This window comes from Megachile rotundata, chromosome 1, assembly GCF_050947335.1.
Source record: "Megachile rotundata isolate GNS110a chromosome 1, iyMegRotu1, whole genome shotgun sequence".
Classification (NCBI taxonomy): domain Eukaryota; kingdom Metazoa; phylum Arthropoda; class Insecta; order Hymenoptera; family Megachilidae; genus Megachile; species Megachile rotundata.
Window position 1 is genome coordinate 13,775,682 of NC_134983.1, and position 22,915 is coordinate 13,798,596.

The window sequence follows — 22,915 nt, forward strand, 5'->3', positions numbered from 1 at the left end:
TATGTTTCGACGGTAACTTGTATCCCTGCCAAACGACAAACAATTTCGACGAGTTTAATTCTGCCAGATGTTCCCCTGGCGTTTTTGTTAAGAATGTTGAAGGTCTTGGTGCGATTTGTTCGCGAGACGTGGGTAAACAGAAAGATAAAATTATTGCGTTGTTGCGAAATTTTCGAAATATAAGTACTCGAATCTTAATTAAGATATTTGGTAATATAATGATTCAGAAATTTGGGCATTTGAAAATTTGGAAATTAAAAATTTGAAAAGTTGCTTGCAGCGAAGAAGAGTCTCAGCAAGTAAGTGCAAATACCTTGATCGACTAATTTATGTAAGCAACAATTTTTAAAAGAGGGCAAAAACTCAAATACCCCTTATTTCCTACCACTTCAGAATGATAATCCCTACGGACGAAACATATGTTCCATTCATAAAACGATCCGTAAGCTATACAGTATTTTCCTTTCATAGATCTACATCTGTCTACCATAAAAAACAGTGTCCGTTCATATCTGGTTAAAGGATGATAACTGATCCATCAATTCCCCCGAAAAATTCGTTCAAATCCTAAACAATAAACGGATAAAAGGGGAAAGAGTATAACTATGAATATTCATAATACATTTGTGATTAATATTCCTAAAAAATATCTATGCATAACGGTAAAATTTTGAATACAATAACCAAACGATTGCAGGATTTGAGAGCGCGGGAAAAACTCACCTGTGATATCAGTTTCGGCAATGTGTGCGTATGCGCATGCGCGTGATTATTGTGTCCTGTCGAAGAGCGTTCAGTGTTTGGCCGCTGTTGTTGTTGTTGCTGTTGTTGGCCGGCATCCGATCTAAGATCGTGCCTCCACCTCAATACACCCATCATAACCGCCTATTGTATCCTTGATTCACTTAGAAACTTAAACACGTATCCTTTATTGTCCGCACTACGGAGAACCAGTTCGATCCCAATGCTCCAGCTAACCTAACGCCAGTGTCCTGTTGCACCCTTTACAGTTACTACGTTATGCGCGAAACGCTAGTCACCTCCGATATCCACGAAAGGCATAAAAGCGAATCTCGATATCGCACAGATCTCTCGGCACACCGAATACGTACATTCGAACGGATCATACGCGACAATTTCGATATACTCGTTATTTAAAACGGGAAAAAAACGCGCGGGAAGGAAGCTCTCCCGGTACACGAATATATTCCTAGCTATGCGGTTTACGATTAACGCGTAACTCCTTTCACGTTCGCTGACATTCTTAACATATAATCCACTTGATCCTGCTCCGTTTCGATCGTACGATTCTTCGCGTTATCACCGTTCCCTGTCATTCTCGCAGTACGTTCGTCTCGAGCAGTTGTAACGAAGGTATGAAACCGTACACAGGTATATCGCGCGTTTAACGGTGCGACCACTTTTTCTTCGCTGTTCTAGCTTTTCTGTCGATCGCCCACGTTTCGATCAGCCGAGCGAGGTCAGAATAGAAAGTGTTTACACCCGTGGGCGAGTTCGACTGACAGGATCGTGTATACGCGGTTTACACACACACGAAACGCGTAGAAACGAGAGAAGAAACGCGTACAACGAGTTCGACTACGCAGAAGTGCAGGAGCGCGACTGGCATCGGGAGACCGTACGGTTCGAGGCTTGCCTCGTCTGCCGTCTCTCCTTCCCCACCGCAGACCCTACCCCCTGCCACCCTCACCACACCCCGGGGCCCCATCTCTTCAACGTCCTGCTGTTCTTAAAACTCCCACCATCCTGCTGTCGTGCCGTGAACAAACGTTGCCATGGTCGCCATCGAGCGCGTAAACTCGATTCCACGCGAACTTCGATCATTTTCTTTTTTCTTACTCTATGTCAAATAAACGATCAATCCACTCGTTCGAGATATTTTCGAATTAGGTACACCCAGCCTCCCGTACGATTCCTATAATTTCCAAAAGATATTGCTGTTCTCAACGAGTTATGTGTTTTTGATGCTGGTCAAAATTATAAGCCCATATTCATGATTAGTATTATTACTTTTTTTTCTTATGGTTTTGCATAAGAATGATGGAGAAATAATTTTACGAGAAAATAATGTTACGAACAATTTTTATATATACGTGAATTATTACTCTGAGTATTCTTGAATTAGGATTCGAATATTGGGATGAGTACTTGTTTGTAGGTTGGAATAAGTTTGTATATAAGAAACCATTTACTAGATAATTGCGAGAGATTTTATAATGCATTGCTATTCCATTGCGGGTAATTAACTGGAAAATTGAGGTTTTGAATGAAATTTTTATCAATTTCTTTTTATACTCGATCAATCAGTTTTCAATTCTAGGACTGTCGAATATTTTTTGTTTTCGTTATAAAGGTGGTTCACTAGTGTTCTCCATTTAAGTAACTGAAAATATGTAGCGAATACGAGTGAACTGAATGCGTGAAAACAAAAAATATTCGACCATCGATCAATCTGAAACTATTACAAGTGAGTCCATTCGGAACTCTCAACTTTTTGCATTAATTTCAACACATTTTGTTTCACGTTGAATTTAATTGTTCTAGAAACGTAACAAGATTATAGTCTGTACGTAGAAGTCTATTTCATTATTTTCTCATAAAGAACTTAGAAACTTGCTTACTATAAAGCAAATAATTTAAGGCGAACACACCACGCTCTTTGAACGTGCGATTAATCAGTTAGTACCTTCTTTACACGGTAGTTTAACAAGGCAGTATGTTAAATGTAATAACGGACATTTTCTTGGGGGTTTGTCCTACTGTGCAGTAAACCCCTAGCAAATGAAATTTAATTTCAAACACATTTTTATTTTTATTTCCCGAATTTTTTAGTGACTTTTGACCACCTTTAGACAAGAATTTTATATTATTTTTCACAGGATCATTCTAACGGTATTTAAAAAAAATGAAATTTTTCAAAAGATACTTATCATTTCTTGTACGTTTTATATTTTTTATATTATACATAATATGTGTATTATATATGCATAGTATAATGTGCAGAATAATTATGCAAAATAAATAACTGGGTTGAAATAAGCAGGTTCCTGTAAAATTATATACATATATGGAAACCTTTAATTTATAAAATTAAGTACCTACTTTTATTAAATAGTACTGTTTATTTTATTAAATAGTACTGTTTATTTTATTAAATAGTATCTTTTATTAAATAGTACCGTTATTATAATTTTCATAAGTTTAAGATAGAACTAATTCAGCACCGCCATTCGAAGCTTAAGGTTGCACACAATTTCCGACACGACCGCATTGATCCACTCGTACATCGATCGATACATGCTTGATTCCATTTAATGTACGAACCTCAGATTGCCGAATGGCTTAACCGTAATATCGCGAAAATTATTCTGAAACCGTAGGTTATTATATTAAATTGGATTGCTCGCATACTTTCTGAACATCGAAATAAAAACTAAAGCGTCGTGCTTTATGACTCGTGTCTTAACGGTTTTTTAACGATTTAATCTTTGCATCGAAGTGGTTTCACGAATTTCTCTAGCGGCAAGCGTTGTAATTTTCTGCGAACCGCTCGAACAGAAAGTAACGCGTTATTAAGTAATCCATTATTGTGAAGTGTAGAAATAAATCCTTCATAATTAATCTCATCCAATTTGCAGCTATTCAAATCGAAATACTTTCTCGTCCGTTTCGAAATGTCGAATTAATAATATGGGTATGAAATAACTTCAAAAATCGAAATCCTAATTTCTTTCTAATTATACCACCACAATTTTATCGTTTAATTCAAATTCCACGAGAAAAATCGCGTCTCTAGAAAAATTACGCGATTCCGAAGAACTGTATATCCAATTGATATGCACATAAATTTCCCAATATTCCGGATAACTTCATTATGTTCGCTGGTTGTTGACTTTTCACCGAGACCATCGAACGCTTTAATATTTACGCGGTTGAAATTTCCCTCAGTATCGAAACGCAGTTAAAACGGCATAACGAAGGAAAACAAAAGGCTGAGGCGACATCTGCTGCGTTTCGAAACATCGATTATTAATTTTACGTTATAATTGCATTCAAGCACTCTTGTCTGAATCCCTGAAACACTCGAACACGAAATTCCTTCCGCGAGGGAAATAATCCCTCGAGGATGCTTTTATTCGACAACCATCGAGCGTGTAAGCTTAATCCTTCCTCCTCTTTGATATTTTCCATGACTTCGAATAAAAAGATTCATGTTATTTACGCGCTTTCGTTGTTGGTTTAATATGCAAGAAATTAGACGAATCAATAAGACCATGGGAAGAATGACAGCAGTCCTTCCCTATTGATATATCAAAATATGTGTAGGATGATTGTGACGTTTTTGAGAAACTTTAATCTGAACATTCTTCGACGTATTTCTGTCGAATCAAGTTTCCAAATGTATTGATTTCTTAATTCTTATCTTACTCTCCTACACTGCAACGTTTGAAAAGATTTCAAATTATCAAATTGTTAAGTTGCCAAATCCTCACATGTCTGGTTTTGAAATTCACCAATGTTTCAATCCCTAAATTCTTAAACCTCCAAAGTTTGAAATTTCGAAATTCGAGAACGATGAAGATAATGTCAAAATTTGTTACAAATGCAAAACTGTGAAATAAAGAAGTCTATAAGAAGAAGTAAGAAAAAATATAGTTCCCGTATATTCTCACACCTGTTACAGAAATTAGCAAAGCAGCATTTAGATATTTCTCGGTGACCTCGCGAAAGTTTCAGACCGCAGGTTAAATTTTTATTCCGAGCACTTGTTTTGTAGAATCCAAGGTCTAGGTAACTTATTAGAGGACAGAGTTCTTGGGGTTAATCCGAGGGCAGCAGAAATTCTTTGGTGTCCGGAGGTAACGACAGGTGGAGGAAGGTGAAACCAAGAGGAAACAGACTGTCGTGGCAGCCAATGGCTGGCAGAAGAGCGGATGTCATTTCGTGGTCGACTTATTTCGTTGCCAGTAGGCTTCTCATTCCTTTGTGTTCAACTCTTTCATTATTTTACCCAACTTCCTGCGGCCGAAAACGACAACGTTCTTCTGCCACGAGTCTCTCGCGATGCGTTCCTCCTCCCCGTCGATCTCTGCCGAGGGCCCCTTTCACCGCCATCTTACATACACGATTTCATTCGTGAACTCTTTGAAAACGTTAACCTTGTTCCATGCTTAACGAGTACTCTCCGAGTCAAAGACTTGAGCAACAAACGAAATTCGTGTCTCCGTGCGTGGGTAGCTCCTGCTTTATTCTCGAGAAGTCTCGTTTAGAAAATAACTACTTGCGAGTTAACCGAAACACTGTGATTTATGGCGAGGTTTTGGGTACATTTCAGATGTACGTAAACACAGGACTGGAATGATTTGCTCTTGTTTCTCTGTCGGATTTTTTAATGGATGTTGCTTGAAGTAATAGTGGAAAAAGCAGCACGTACTGTGGTTGACTTCTACCAAATCGATGAATACGTTATTTCCAGGTTTTGTTATATGCAGGTTTAAAAGTTTAAAAACATGTTTTCAGTGGCTTTGTCAAATATGAATGGAGAGGTGGAATCAAATTTTCGAACCTCCAATTTCTGCATTTATATATTTTCAAACACTCGAATTTTTCAATGACTACAGTTCTAAATTTCCAACTATATTTATATAATTATCGAACCTCCAAGTTCTCTAATTTCTAAATGTCAAAATTCCCAACTTTCCAAATCTCGAAATTTCCGAATTTCCAAACTGCCAAAAGTTGAAACTTCTGCATCTCCGAACTCTCAACTATGCAAATTACTATCTATAATAAACTAAACAAATTTTCGCCGAGTTCACGAATTTTTTACAGTACCACGATTAATGCAAGCTCTACAAAACTCCCGTATTACTCAACCTTGCTTTTGTAGAATATAAAAGAGCTTCGTATTTTATTTCTGATACAGCAATCACAAAATTGGGTAATTTGGTAAGACGTATGTGAAACGGTACTGCTATCTTCGTGACAGTACCCGTTCACACGTTTCGCTCTTTTAGTACTAAAAGAGAAACCGAACGACCTCAATTAGAAGAACTATTCTGTACATATCACATTTTTCAGACTTACGCGTGATATTTTACCATCTATTTATTTAGTTGGTCTAATAACCTGCAATCAACAATAAGAAAAACCAGATGCACAATTTTCATGTATAAAGTTGTTGGATATCAGTAATCAATAGACACCAACTACGAATAATTATTTGACAAGTATCCATGTTACTATTGGAAATTTGTACGAGTTCGATAAATTTTTATTTTATGTTTTTACTCAAAAAAGTATAAGAGCATTCAATTATTATTGTAGTGTTAAGATCAACAAAGAAAGTTGAAATGATACTTTGGATGTAACCTTCCAATTTATCCCTAATTTGGCTCAGTGTTCAAACTCACTGTACAAACTAAAAGTATTGAAGTCAAAATTGAATTATGACACTTTAAGTCACATTATAACAATATGTGTGTCACAAATGTGATTCAATGTCCAAGGCATTAAGTAGACAAGTGGTCTACTTAAAAAGATAGCAGGATATTTAAACAGGTCTACTTAAAATGGAGGAAGGATGTTCAAGCAAAAACGTGATTTGCTTAAAAAAGCGGAAGGAATATTTTATGCAAATACGTTGATACTAGAACTATGTTAACATTTATTTTTAAAGTGGAAAAATATATAAATATTTATATGACTTATAAATTTTTACTATTTTTAATGTCAACCATGACAGGCATTTCAAAAGTATGTCAACAGAATGTTGTAACATAAAACGTGAAATTTGAAACCAGTTATTTTGATTGGTGTTAATAAAAGCAATTATTTTTAAACGTTCACGCTGTATGTCCGATAATGGGGCCATTTACCTCGATTGCTTCGTTTCTTGAGTTTCGTCGATAAAAGCATAGATATAACAGCGATTTCGTAAAGTGCTTAAAGCGTAACGATGTCAAGTTCGGCTTCTGTTTCGCGCTACATTCGGGGTCGTTCCCACGTGAAACAGACGGATACAATAACCTGTTGTGTACCGTGAACGTCGCCAAACTCGAATCTCCGATCTTCACGGGTTGCGAGCAGACAGAAATCAGAAAATATCTTCCCGGCCATTCGGTTAAAGTCACACCATGACGGCCGGTTGTGTCGGTTGAACCGCCACTTCCGGTGCTCGTACCTGCGCGACCGGAAGCCCGCTCCTCCCCCTTACATCCTGAGAATCGTGCATGCATCTTGTTTCACCAATAACAATAACCCGCATTTCCAACTTTATAGCCGCACGGTATCCAGCAAATGATAAAAAAAACAACCCGACTGTTAATTATATTTGGTGCACGTTCTAATAAGGAAGCGTTAAATGAACGCGAAGTTTTTTAGAGCGTGATAATCGAAAAAGTCGAATAAAACTGTTACGGTTAATGATTGTCTGAAATGTACAAATTCCCTTGCTTTGAAATTTAAATACTCGACTGAACATGTTCGAATATTCATTGTAAATTGTAAAGGATATTTTAATCTAAAACGGATATGTCTTTGACTCTTATTCGAACGGTTTCCTGGGTACGTTAATTGCAGCGATTCAACTTTTGCCAGATTACAAATTAATTGACGTTTAAGAAAATAAAGCTATAGGTAATGTGAGATTTTTAATACACATGCACTTTCTGTACTGACACACATTAAATCTTGTAATCAAAGTGTTCTTTTAACAGCTGCACTTTGTTTACTCGATACATAATAATATGGAGTTAATAACAATAACAATACATAATAATATTGACTTTTACTGAAACATAATATTCTCCCTTAATCCAGTATGGATATATTATTCAAAAGCGTGATGTGCAGTCAAATTATATTAGAGTGTATAACAAATCTCAATTTGTAACTGTTGTCATGTCATTGAAAATACGAAAACTAAATTGATAATTTCTTACTTGGGTTATCTTCAAACAGTTATTAATATTTGCTCTGAATAAAAGTATTACCAATTCTTGCAAATATATAATTGTAAAATTTTTTATTATTTTATCCTATATTTTTATAAATGTAGTTACACAATCAAAGGTAAAAATTACACGATAAACAAGTTATTGGATTTCAAACGCTGGCTATTCGAACAAAAGGTTAATTCGCCTTTCATGGTTGACAAAGCGATTGCATTCTAATAAGACAAGACAGACATTGCAATAGCTTGGAAATTTAATAGAAAGCAGAGCTTTGTGTTCTTCGAAGACGCGGATAAAATAGAATTCAAATATTTGATTTAAAATTACAGCAGCTGTTTTATTCAATAGAACGGATAGCATTTAATATGAGTGTAAAAGCAACAGGACAGACGAATACGTTTCTTTTTTGTAAAATAAGAAACTTTCAGTTTTACTGGCGGAAATAATTCTGCTTGAAGGATTATAGTAAACCAGAAATGTGAAAGTCGGAAATAAAAAGATTGCATTCCAGTGTCACAGAAGTGTTGCTGTAGTCATCTAGCGGTATTCTTACAATTTTCAAAATGTTGTAGATATGTAGCGACACGGTGGAGTCTACTTTACCGACCCTAATCGATCAATTAGAACATATATTAACGTGATACCATCAGACGAAGAATTAATACAAAGTGCAAGGCAAAACTTCTGAAAACTCTCGTGCTTCGAGCAAATTTTGCAAATAACCTTTTTTGTAAAAGAAGATATCTGTGAGAATCATTTCTGGCGACATGAAAGAAAATTTCTTTGCTATTTCTGTCATTTCCTATATCACCGACGAGATACAGTATAAGTGTGCGAACTGTTTTAAACACATATAAACGCATCTTGGAATCCATAAGCCATATTGCAAACACTATGAAACCAATATCACTAAATATATAATGTATTAATCAATAAAATCAAAATTAATGGGGTTTTTCAAAAATGGAACACGTGGCGCCATCTCTCCGGCGAACAGGGTGAACTACACACTTTTGAAATTGTAGTTTAATTAGTTCCTACCTTTTACCGCTAGATGGCAGAACATAACATAGACATATAGCCAAAGCAATTCTAATTAATTAATAACTTCATCAATATTACTGATTTATTTGAAATCATTCTGGATTTTGTTAACTTGTGTAGATGTTCTTGATTAAAGGTTTTATAACAGAACTCTTCTTGACCGACAACTAAAGTTTCTACAATATGAAACTTGGAGAGTACAAGTATCAAATGTACAATTGATGTCGATATGTCAGATCTCGATGTCGATATACCGTGATAAGGTATCATTAGTGATCTGTTTTGTCCACTGTCGTATAGAATCACTTCGCTATATTGCCAAAAACTTATCTCCGATTTATTTGAAACTTTCCCAGTAGTTTCATTCTGTATAGAAACAATGTTTGCGAGGGGGATTTTTGCTAGCATTTTATCGTTCTCTACTTTACCGACAGAGTATAAAGTAAGTTTCATGTGGAATTAAATTTTTAGAGAAATCTGGCGTGACAATGAAATTTTAATGTAAATCTTTATGTTTTTAATTAATATATGATATTATAATATATATCGATATTTTGTTCCCACCGCCAGGAGCTCTGCGGTGTAATTCCAGTCGATATAGTAGAACGCGATGGAGAAATGGAAAAGATTCAAATAATTCAAAGAACATAGAAAGAAGATCTCAAGCAATTAAAATATATTGTTAATATATGTTTGTAATATGTATTTAAGCGGTAACATGATTTGATGAATACCAAATTATGTATTTCTTCTTTTCGCTATTTTTCAGTTTTAAAAATGTACACACTTGATAAATATTTAACGTGCAGAATAAATATAGTTTGTCAATAAATATTAATAATACTGACAGTATTTGTATACGTATATATTTAATTTATGATGAAAGAACATTAACCCTATTTTTAACAAACTTGTTAAAAATTTTATAGAACTAAAAGTAGAGCAAAGGAAATTTTACAAACAGAGTTATCAAATAAACTGTCGTTCATGAATGACTCGTAAGTATATCGATAGACATACGTATTACATAAGCTCTACCTCATCTATCCTTTTATGTACTTACTATATTGATTTTCTTCTGATATCAAGAACTTGATTTCCACTACGCAAAACCATAGCAATCTTGTGAATTTTAGTTCTCACGATATCACCACCACGTGTTATGCACATGAGTACATTTGGATGCCACGTGAGGAAGCAAAAAACAATTGAATATACCGTCTTACTGCGAAAAGAAGGAAAGTTTCTTGTGCAGTTGTATCTGTTGGTTTCCCACAATTTATCAATCATATGTTACTCTTGCATTACTTAGGATTTTACTTTGCATTGTACAAATGCTTTATATTTAAAACATATATAGTTAACTTTGCAAAATATTTTAGGAGTAAATTAGTACTTAAAAAATAAATTTTAGAAGATAATTTAAAACACTTCACACTTGTACCACGTGCTATTGTACATTTTGAAAATAAATTCTATAAGGTAATTCAAAATTTTCAACTGACATGGATCTATAATACTCAGGGGAATAGGGTGACAAATACCAATGTGAAGTATTTTAAATTATCTTCCAGAGTTTATTTTCAAAATTTACAATAGCACATAGTATAGGTGTGAAGCAATTTAAAATACTTCACATTGGTATCTGTCACCCTATTACCCTAAATATTATAGATCCATGTCAGTTGAAAACATATGCTAATACAATAATAATGTAAAAAAAATACGTTTCAAAATTCATTTCAGATTTGTATAAAAATCTCTATTCTCGTTACCGCAAATATCTCATATTCTATTCTCCACAATACCCCATCAGCGACCTCGAGGTTCCACTCAAAACTTCCGTTTCTGCAAAGTCATAATCTATCCAATCATAAAATTGTCGGTATCGTTGACAAACAGTTGGTTTCGAATCGATTACCGCGTGAAAGGTGAGCATACGATTAATGAATTTTGCGATCGTTTCCTGTCACGTCGACCTTTTGACTTAGAACAGTTTAGCACGTGACTGGCAAGATTTTTCCCCTCGAAGCCGCCGAACATTTCATACACACAGAGACGAACGGCTTACGATCCTGATTGAAATTCAAGCAGCGCGTGTCGAAACGATTCGTCCTAAACAGTTTTTGCTACTAGCACCGTGGATGATGATGTCCATTTATCTTCGAGTCATTCAAGGCGGACAGTTTAAGACTTAGCCGTGCACGTGGACCGTGTCCGGACAAGTGAACACGTTAATCGATTCGTTTTCGAATGTATCGATTAAACTGAAGCACAGTACTTTTGCCATTTATTCGAGTAACTTCTATATTTTGTAGGATGTTTAGTCAGTTTGATGGATGTTGATATCTTTTTCATTATTCGACTGTTTGCTGATTTATTCATTTTATGTGGTTGCAATGTAAAGTACTGCAATCATATTGTGATCACTCTTTCTTTACTTATATACAGGGTGTTCGGCTACTGGTGGGAATAATTTTAGGGGGTGATAGCTGTGGTGATTCTGAACAACTTTTTCCTTTACCAAAATGCATAATTTTAGGGGGTGGTAGCTGCGGTGATTCTGAACAACTTTTTCCTTTCCCAAAAAGCTGGTTAGAGCTTAGTCTTTGAATTATTAAGGAAAAATACGAGCCAATCAGAGCGCGAGCATTACGCTTGCGCAGACGCGACAGCTTCTAGTGACAGAGCGCGCGTAATCCTCGCGCTCTGATTGGTCGGTGTTTTTCCTTAATAATTCAAAAACGAAGCTTCATACCCCATTTTTGCAAAGGGAAATCTCATTCAGAATCACGTCAGCTACCTCCCATTTCAGAGACCCTCACTAATTGTGAGACACCCTGTAGTTATTACTGGTTATATTACTAGCATAGATAATAGAAATTTTGTAGACAGGCAGTTAGTTAAACTTGGAGAAAATACATCATGGAAACAGTTGAACCTACTTTTGTTCATTTCGATTTTTTAAATAAAACATACACTTTCTCTTTCGCTCGGCTTTCTCCATTTTTCTACATACATATATTCATGAAAAATTACTTTCGCAAGTTGTTTTATAAAATTCTGTTTCTTTAAATTCTCTTTTACCTTTTCTAAAATTTCCACGAGTAACAATGGTAAAATTATATGTGATAATTTTGCGTTTCACTCGAAAGTATCCTACTGATGTTAGTATATCATAATGGTAGATTGTCGTTAATTTTGATAATGATTTTACGGGCAATAAATGTCAACATCCAAGAGAGCGCAAGAATGAGGTCTGGCATACGGGTGCCGGTATCGTGTTAACTGCAATTATTTGGCTTGTATCTTGTAGAATTTTCCCAGAAACACGAATTCGATTCAATGAAATAGAAGATGGAATAGCTTGTAATGTGATATATTGCTTACCTGAGAAAAATATGGTGGTAGAACGCATCGTTGATCATCGAGACGCGAACTCTGCACCCTTTCCAGCAATTCGAATAAATCTTGCGTGGTATTCTGCAACGAGGAGGAGTATTATTTATCAATATTTCTCAAACTCTGTTCGCTACGACGGAAATTACGATATTATAAATTATTTCATGAACATCGTTGAAACGTTTATGGAATCGATTAACTGAGTTGCAACGTTCTGAACAAAAACGATCGAGTTTATGCTCCAGTTTTGTGCAAATTTACTTCACTTTCAGCTTTTTTTTTGAGTTTTCTACGCTGCTTTTTTTAATCACTTCTTTTCATTGTAGTCACTAAACTTTCATAATAAATTTTTATTATACTAAACTTGTTTGTGTTATGATATAAATTTTGATGTCCTGTTATTCGGAAGAAGTTCGTTTGTTTCGAAGACGTACATGAATAGTTCTATACAATAGGTATTGTATAGATGTATAAAAAACACATCAATTCATCGGACGACAAAGAAATATTCGATTGCCTTTTAGTGGTTTTCCAGTTACTCGTCCAATTTCCAATACAGTGCCATAAAACCACGATGGCGACATTGCTTTCGTTTGATGTGATGACAAAGTTTACGAAAGTTAAATTAACACTTTGCTGTTCGATAACATGCGATACCATAATTAAAATTTCATCCCAGGAAAAGTGACGTATTTATTCTCCTTTTATTTGCATTTAACGTCATTGACAGAAAAAAATTATGATAAAAAATACAAACTTTTATAAAATAATAAAAATGTTTTAGTTTTAAAATAACAGAAATGTTAACAAATTTTGTTATAGCAGTAATGTTTTAATATTTTCGATAACAGGAATGTTTAAAAATTGTAGAATACCAAAAATGTTTTAAAAATGTAGAATGACAGAAATGTTTAAAAATTGTAGAATACCAGAAATGTTTTAAAAATGTAGAATGACAGAAATGTTTAAAAATTGTAGAATACCAAAACTGTTTTAAAAATGTAGAATGACAGAAATGTTTAAAAATTGTAGAATACCAAAACTGTTTTAAAAATGTAGAATGACAGAAATGTTTAAAAATTGTAGAATACCAAAAATGTTTTAAAAATGTAGAATAACAGAAATGCTTAAAAATTGTAGAATACCAAAAATGTTTTAAAAATGTAGAATGACAGAATTGCTTAAAAATTGTAGAATACCAAAAATGTTTTAAAAATGTAAAATGACAGAAATGTTTAAAAATTGTAGAATAACAGAAATGTTTTAAAATTTTAGAATAATGGAAATGTTCAAAAATTATGGAATAACAGAAATGTTTTGAAAATGTGAAATAACAAAAATGTTTTAAAAATGCAGATTAACAGAAATGTTTTGAAAATGTAGAACAGCAGAAATGTTTTATTAATGTAGAACAACAGAAATGTTGTATTAATGTAGAATAACAGTAGAGTTTGAGAATATTAGAATATCAGTGCAAATAAATACATATTACAAGCAAAACAAACTCATCCACAAACCGTGAAAAACATGCACTCGGAAAACAAGTTAAAGATCGCGTATGAAAATGCTACCTTGCAAGTTAGTATTATGAATCGTTCGGTTTTAGTTATTAACCTTTCGCGAGGTGCAAGTAAAATGTCAGGTGACGTATCCCGACAATAAGTGGTCATTATAGTTCCCGTTATAATTGTGAAACCGAAGAGTACTGTTGTACATGAATGAATCTACCGATTACAAAAGTATGGTAATAATGCACGTAAAATAATACCGGACTACAGTAATAAAATTGAGGATGAATACAAGAGCTCAGCGATAAAAATGCGTGAAGAATATAACAATGTGGTAATAATTAGTCCGTGGACGTTTATGAAAGTGCATATTATTTCTTCATACAAATATAGGATTCTTTGAAATGGAGACGTAATTTAAAAAATTTTACTTTGCTCTGGCATATTAACATTTTATCTTTTCACAAGGCGAGTTAGAATCTTTTACTTCTGTCTTATGTAAACATTATTCAAGCGCTGGTATTTCTAGGTAGATTTCTAGGTGTTCGTATTTCTATTTCATAGTGATTTATTTGTAAGTTATTTTACAGGATATAGGTATTTCTAGGTAGATAGATTTCTAGATGTTCACATTTCTACTTCATAGTGATTTGCACATTCAAATTTGTTTTATACAGCTCTGTTTAACAATCGGTATTTGACAAAATACGATTTGCAACTATTTCTTTCTTTCGTGCAAGAAATAAATGGAAGACTAGGAAATTTTCTGGAGTAATAGCATTTGTCTCTCACCTTAATTTTTTCTTGGTTGGCACCTTGAACATCTTGCCTTTCATCTTCCAGCGCGGCGCGCCGGGATTCAGACTCACAATACACGGACTGTTCGAGTTGCTGTCTCCTGAAAATATTAAAAATATCGATCAGAAGAGCGTCCTAAATTTTACGATATTAAAGATTGATGTACATATCTCTTCGGTAAAATTTTTCAAGGCCCTTACTTCCTTGATTACATTTTAAACAAGTATAACAAAAAAGTAACAAAGTGTAATTCAACTCCTTAACTGACCTACATTTCTATGACGCAATTTTAAATAATTAACGTAACTTTTTACTTCTACCCATATTTCTTGATTCATAGCACCATTTTTAAAGTTCTTTATCTCTACTCTATTTTTGATGCTATTCATCATCCGCTATCGTGAATGGTTTACAGACTGGACACAAGCAAACTTTGAAGCAGATGCGGCTCGAGTGAATAAGTATGGTACGGGCTTTTCTCGAGAAAGTCGTGAAGATCATCTAATTCGATCCTCCCCCATGAAGGTTCAATCGTCTCATGTCTGAAACAAACGCACATCTGGCAGCAGCTGCTGACTTTTCGACCGGTGATCCTTCTTTACTTTTATTTTAGACTTTTCTTCTAGATTCGTACTTATTAACATTAATGTATAACTATCAATGCACATTGTCTGTTTTAACAAGGTGACTATTTTGTTTAACACTGCCGTACTGAACAAGGTGACACCATTTTGTTTAACATTGCCGCACTGAACAAGCAGACGCCATTTTGTTCAACACTGCAATGGCTAAAAATTTGATTATATATTTTTATTTTTAACTGTGCCAAATATTTTCACAATCTTCTGTATATTTTTTTGGCTACATAGAGGTATGGTCAAGTTTGTGTTGTGACATGAAACTGTATATTTTCTAATGCGTTAAAATTCATCATTCTTCATAAAAAATTAACTTATAGCGACAAGTCATAAATGCAGTGTGTAATCATTCAGTGTCTGGTCAAATTACAATTCAGTCTGTAATCATACAGTATCTTCTTAATACTCTTTGAAATTTTATTGGAGACGTCTGATTATATTCAACACGAGAATTATTTTCAACAGCAGCATTAAAATTCCTTTCAAATTCCTTTTTACACAATTTCTGTACAAACACAGATAATACTTGTAAACGTATCATTTTTAGGATGTTACAGTTTCAGAGACCTTAACGACGAAGAATCGAATGCCACGATTTTATCACTCGAAGTGGTTGTTCGTCACCTCATCCGAGCAAAAAGACACGAAGAAAGAATAATCACGGTGGAACACGATGGATTCGTGCAATTCATCGAACCGTTCGACCGTTCAAATGCAATCGACGGATTCGTGTTCCATCGATCGATCAAACGATCGATCCTCCGAGTCCTCGTTATTTCATAATACCGCTGCTAGAGATAAAAGAAGAGCCGTCTTTTCAATTGCAAAGAAAGGAGAGTTGTGTGACAGTAATTTAAATAATTTGACTACGGCGAAGACGGGTCTCGTAATTGCTTCTTATTTCTCTGTTGATTCGATTACAACATAAAGTCGCATCCAATTAAAACGCTGGCGATGTCTGCTTATTTTCTTCTTTGCACCTTGCGTTATGTTGATCAATTTTAATTAGATACATCATTTATTTATTCCGTGTTTATATATTCGAACTAAGTTCTGACTTAAATTTTTCTTAAATCTAGGTTAATTTATTCAAATCTCATTAACAAAATATCTTTACCTACAGCTAAAACCTAACGTTATAAATAATAAATACAATTATTTGTATATGCTCCTTATTATTCTCTTTCTTTTATACTGCAGAGTATAACATACACGGTTATGTAGAATTTAAACAAAGCGATATTTCTTCAAAGTATCAAATTTAAGAAGTACGTTTAATAGTTAAACATACTACATTATCACACCATCGAAAAAGGAATTAGATCCTCAAGTATTTATTTCCAAATTCAACTATTTGAAGTAATAAGAATTTATGGATCAAAACGATACGAATAGAGGTGGGATTTATGGAGAGCGAAAATGCCTTATCTGTTAATTAGTGGACTGCTAGAGAAGTCGGAGATTTTGTTGCAGAATAAAAGGAGATAGTTGGCAGAGATTAGGTTCGATATCCAGAGGGGATTTAGAGATTCAATAACAACGGGAACACGATATAGCCAGCGGTTGGACGTTGCGAAAGAAGGTCGAACGAGCGAGAAAGCGGACAACCAGCCAGTCTACCTCGACAAGGCAAATCGGCAAGCTTCTAAAACGAACCGCAATCTTTCTGCGACTGGCATTTATCGTCGTATCTGTCGATAATCGCGCATTCCGCTTCGTCGAGCGCCATAAAGGATCGATGATGCTGTTCGAACCGCGGGTTGCCCTTCTAGCTACACCCCTGCTCGAAATTGCTATCAAATTGATTCCATAGTATTTTGTAACAAGATCGCTTATATGTTTTCTTATAATATAAGTAATTTCTGTTTTGTAAAGGACAGATATGGAATTTTTGGAAGCTCGTATTGTACAAATACGTGTTCACATTTTTGAGGTTAAAAATGGTGCGTGTGGATTATAGTGATTTTGTATCATAACGATAAATAGTGATATAATAAAGATATGGGTAACTTGCATTTTCGACTTCTATATGGATTAAAACTTGTGTACATTGTATCAAATAATATGTTATTTTTTGTGAAATATGATATGCATGGGTGGACAAGGAAATTGAAATCAGGAGGTAGTGAGTAGTAAGAGTTTCTTAGGTAGTGAGAAACATATAAATTTGTGAATTTATGAATTTGTGAATTTGTAAATTTGTAGACACATGAATTTTTGAATTTGTAAATTTATAATTTAGAAATCTCTGAAGATTTAGAGATTTGAGGTAGTAGGATTTGCGATTTGGGGTAGTAGGAATTTGGGGATGTAGAAATTTGGAGATGTAGAGATTTGGGGATGTAGAGATTCGGGGATGTAGAAATTTGGGGAGGTAGAGATTCGGGGATGTAGAAATTTGGGGATGTAGAAATTTGGGGGTGCAGGGATTTGGGGATGTAGAGATTCGGGGATGTAGAAATTTGGGGATGTAGGAATTTGGAGATGTAGAAATTTGGGGGTGTAGGAATTTGGGGATGTAAAGATTTGGGGATCTAGAGATTCGGGGATGTAGAAATTTGGGGATGTAGAAATTTGGGGATGTAGGGATTCGGGGATGTAGAAATTTGGGGGTGTAGGAATTTGGGGATGTAAAGATTTGGGGATCTAGAGATTCGGGGATGTAGAAATTTGGGGATGTAGGGATTCGGGGATGTAGAAATTTGGGGGTGTAGGAATTTGGGGATGTAAAGATTTGGGGATCTAGAGATTCGGGGATGTAGAAATTTGGGGATGTAGGGATTCGGGGATGTAGAAATTTGGGGGTGTAGGAATTTGGGGATGTAAAGATTTGGGGATCTAGAGATTCGGGGATGTAGAAATTTGGGGATGTAGAGATTCGGGGATGTAGAAATTTGGGGATGTAGGGATTTGGGAACGTAGGTATTTAGAGATGTAATCTCTGAATCATATAATTGACACAAAATTAAGTAGTAGAATGCAATTTCTACAAACACAGTTCACATCAGACATATTTCTTCGGTTTCTTCAGTAAAAGCATATAATAATTTATTAACATATGCAGGGATTACCCGTATCGTCTGACTACAACAGTTTAGAGGGTCTTACGAGCACTCAGGAAAATTGGTACGAAATTAGCCGGAGTGGTATCAGGCTTGCATCACCAAAGCAAACTGCGATACTTTCGAAATATCGGAAACGATTTACAACGAATTATCTTCAATGAAAATTCCTGCAAGTACTGTTATCGCTAAATCGTTATCAGTCCCACGAAGTCCTCGACTGAATCATGCAGAAGAGCAACTTCTCTAAATAAAAACTGCATTCTGCTAATAAAAAATCCTGTTATCCGTAAAAAACTGTCAACATGCTTCTCCGCAAAAAGGAGTAAACTTGTAGCTGCAGATAAGTTGTAGATTTCATCGTCGAGAAAAATGTCAATGTATTCACGATCGAGAAAACGAATAAGGTTGTAGGAAGCGTTTCATTGTTGTTCACGTTGATGACTTAATTTCTGAAATTATCCGGCTTATAACGAGCGAATGATATGCATCGGTGCATAATGCTTGCATGGTATCGATGTAGAAAAGCTGTCGGCAATTAGTTTGGAATCACGATGTACCACTTAAGCGAGACGGATGAACAGCAACGAACCCATGTTCTCGATGCAACTCGCTGGACTCGTTGAGAGCGACATCGATCAGAACGGGCATCGGTAATAACAGTCGTTAGACGGATAGTGAAACTAATCAAAATGCGACAAGGGATACAGTTACGATAAGAGTTGATCGATTCAACCGATACTTCGTGATCGTCGATGCACTGTTCGATTATTCAGATATTGTATACATACTGCTAGTAATTTCTGCTTTTGGTATTCCGTCGACAATGAGCGACGTTAACCTCTTGCCGACGAGTCTCAGTGACGCACTCACTGATCAAATGAGAGTCAGCTCAAATGTGAGAAAAGTTACTCGCATATGGGATCTTTAAATTGAAATTTGGGATTTCGAAATTTAACTATAATTTGTATAATTAAGGATCGCTGAATATGAAGTATTCAGAACATTTTAATTTTCTTTGTTTTAATGTCTGACGCATCTGGGAAATTATACGGTAAGGGGACTGTATAGGAACCGTAGGGACTCTTTAGACTACGCTAGTGAGTAGTGCTAGTAGCGTTGATAGGTAGTCGAAGTTTTGAGTTTCTTTGTATGTATCAGTCGTTGCAAAGAGGTGGTAAGAAAAAAAGAAATAATTTTCTTTCTAAAATCCCTGAATACTTATATTTCCAAATACCTACAGCTCCAAATCTCTACATCTCCAAATCTGTATATCTCCAAATTCGTACATCTCTAAATCTCTACATCCCCAAGTCATTACTTCTCCAAATACCTACGTTCCCAAATCCCTACATCCCCAAATTTCTACATCCCCGAATCTCTATACCCCCAAATTTCTGCATCCCTGAATTTCTACATCCCCGAATCTCTATATCCTCAAATCCCTACATCCCCGAATCTCTATATCCCCAAATCCCTGCACCCCCAAATTTCTACATCCTCGAATCTCTACATCCCCAAATCCGTACACCCCCAAATTTCTATATCCCCGAATCTCTACATCCCCAAATCCCTACATCCACAAATCCCTACATCCCCAAATTTCTACATCCCCAAATTTCTACATCCCCGAATCTCTACATCCCCAAATCCCTGCACCCCCAAATTTCTACATCCCCGAATCCCTACATCCCCAAATCCCTACATCCCCAAATTTCTACATCCCTAAATTCCTACTACCCCAAATCTCAAAATCTTCAGATTTCCAAATTCCTAAATCCAAAATACCTTTATCCCTTACATCCCCAAATGCCAGCTACCCAAAATTCTAAATCCTGAAATCTACAAATCCCCAAATCCCCAAATCCTCAAATTCCCAACCCCCCACGAATATTTTATAGCAATTTTAAAGGTCCAATATCGACTTCACGTTTTAATATTCATGATTTATGATTTACTTATATCCGAACAAACGAAATGAATTATATTCAACAAACAGTCTAAAGTTTCATTAATATGCAGATTTTTTGCGTACGCAAATCAATCACCAGTGCTGTCGTTCAGTTAGAAATAATCAACAATATTAATGATCTTTATTTTAGGATTGATAAATTACAATATTAGTATTTCTCTATATCCTACTTGTCAGCTTTAGATTGATGTTTGTGGTTTCGTTGACCTGTTCAAAATGACAGCGTTACGCAAGAGGTTTTAAAAGTCAAGTGCATGATTATTTAAGTTCGAAGGAAATCAATGAGAAGGTAAATTAATTGAAAGTAAAAAATTGATTTCGTAAACAATAGCGAGTTTCGCTATTCCCTAGGGTCAGTCTCGTTTATTAAATCGCATGGGAATTCAATTTGAAAGTACTATTGAAATGCAACGTGGCATGCGTGATTATGGTGTGTTGATTGCAATATTGATTTTCGATATCGGAACGTTGCAATTTGGTAATACAGGATTGCAGACATTTACGAATTTGGGCGTTTGGAGGTTTGGACATTTGGGGATTTGGGGATTTAGAAATTTGAGAAATTGGAATTTTGGGAAATTGGGATTTTGGGAAATTGGGATTTTGGAAAATTGGGATTTTGGGAAATTGGGATTTTGGGAAATTGGGATTTTGGGAAATTGGGATTTGGGAAAATTAGAATTTGGGGAAATTGGGATCTGAGAAAATTGGGATTTGGAAAAATTTGGATCTGTGGAAATTGGGATCTGGGGAAATTGGGATTTTGGGAAATTGGGATTTGGAGAAATTGGAATTTGAGGAAATTGGGATTTGGGAAAATTGGAATTTGGGGAAATTGAGATCTGAGAAAATTGGAATTTGGGAAAATTGGGATCTGGGGAAATTGGGATTTTGGGAAATTGGGATTTGGGAAAATTGGGATCTGGGGTAATTGGGATTTGGGGAAATTGGGATTTTGGGAAATTGGGATTTGGGGAAATTGGGATCTGAGGAAATTAAAATTTGGGGAAATTGGGATATCGAAGAATTGAAAAATTGGAAAACTTGAAAATTAATAATAAGCGTGTACAATGAAACAAAAATTCGAGAATTTCACAATTAACAATCTTACAGTTTCTCAACCAAATTTATGCACTTGCAATTTTCAAACGTGTAATTGTATGCACAACCAAGTCTGAATTACGGGATAATTCGCGCATTCCACATAACTCCGCGTCGGCCCTGAACAACCTAATACAATATTATGACATCTAGATATAGGAAGCATAAATAAATAATACGTTTACTTCGGTAGAAGGCAATTTGTTAATTTCCAAGTGGGTAACAATCTTAAGGAACTTGGCCGTTATCGTCCTGTCTATCGATAATCGCACATTCCTTTTCGTCGGCTACCGTAAAAGATCGGCGTGCCTAGGTGCCACGGTATTTCGTGGCATGTTAGTGTTATGCGGTTGTAAATTGAATTACCCTGGACTAAATTTTGCATCTTATCTCCAGTGAATTCTCTCCTCGATTAAGGCGCGCCGTTTTTGCCTCTGTCATACACTCGTGCGTGTAATTTCAAAATTCTCCGTGTTGCACCATCGCCACAACTCTGCTAACTGTTTCTACATATATAAAATCATGTACATTTATGTACATATATATATAATTATAAATAAAATTATTTTGTATGACTCGTTTCGAAAAATTAACCAGTTAAATGTTATAGATTATACATGTTGTAGATTATACAGATTATATAGTTATACATGTCTTGAATTCTATCTTCTAAATTTTGAGGTTAGAAAAATTTCACTCCTATGTCGAGGGTGGTTAGACGTGACATTTCACTTGGATCTTATAAACAACTCATATTAAGAATCAGAGAAATAGATTCGTTGAATTACAAGATGTCTCGCAATTAGCGTAGGTCCCTGAAATGGGGAGTAGCCGACGTGATTCTGAATAAGATTTCCCTTTGCAAAAAATGGGGTTTGAAGCTTCGTTTTTGAATTATTAAGGAAAAACACGGACCAATCAGAGCGCGAAGATTACGCATGCGCAGACGCGAGACAGCTTTGAGCCTAATGGCCGAGCGCGCGTAATCCTCGCGTTCTGATTGGTCCGTGTTTTTCCTTAATAATTCAAAAACGAAGCTTCAAATCCCATTTTCGCAAAGGGAAATCTTATTCAGAATCACGTCAGCTACCCCCCATTTCAGGGACCTACACTACTTGTGAGACACCCTGTATGGAAGAGGATGGGCTTCAAGTGGGACACTCTGTATACGAGAGGCCTCACTGGTTCTCATAGGAATCGGGTTTCTATAGGAACTGCACGTGCACTCGCATGGCGAAATAAAAGGACGGGTCCAATTAAACAAGTTAATGTAATAAACGTTCGCGAGCAAACGGATGAGCATGCGAACGAACGTTAACGCATGTCAGCCTTGGCTTCCTAATAGATTTCTCATTTTCGAACGTGTTCTAAGGACAATTGGAGCGGCACGAACCCGTGTACACACCGGTTCGTT

At 35.4% G+C, this 22,915-nt stretch overlaps 1 protein-coding gene and 1 long non-coding RNA gene across 6 annotated transcripts in view; one reads left to right on the forward strand and one right to left on the reverse strand.

The window, feature by feature from the left end:
* LOC100881010 (Rap GTPase activating protein 1) overlaps positions 1–22,915 on the reverse strand; it is a 182,288-nt gene that overhangs the window by 51,590 nt on the left and 107,783 nt on the right. For 4 of the 5 annotated variants that reach the window (XM_012280620.2, XM_003701248.3, XM_012280623.2 and 1 more), the window contains 2 exons: positions 14,723–14,828; positions 12,411–12,503 (listed from right to left, as the gene is read on the reverse strand). In XM_012280620.2, the coding sequence (XP_012136010.2) occupies positions 12,411–12,503; positions 14,723–14,828 (199 nt within the window). Of the gene's footprint in view, positions 1–723; positions 1,639–12,410; positions 12,504–14,722; positions 14,829–22,915 lie in introns of those variants that run through there. The other variant, XM_012280624.2, reaches the window with a different exon arrangement.
* On the forward strand, positions 139–16,049 carry LOC143264955 (uncharacterized). The gene is made up of 3 exons (XR_013038975.1): positions 139–331; positions 15,144–15,315; positions 15,914–16,049. It is a non-coding gene; the product is annotated as an uncharacterized LOC143264955 (long non-coding RNA).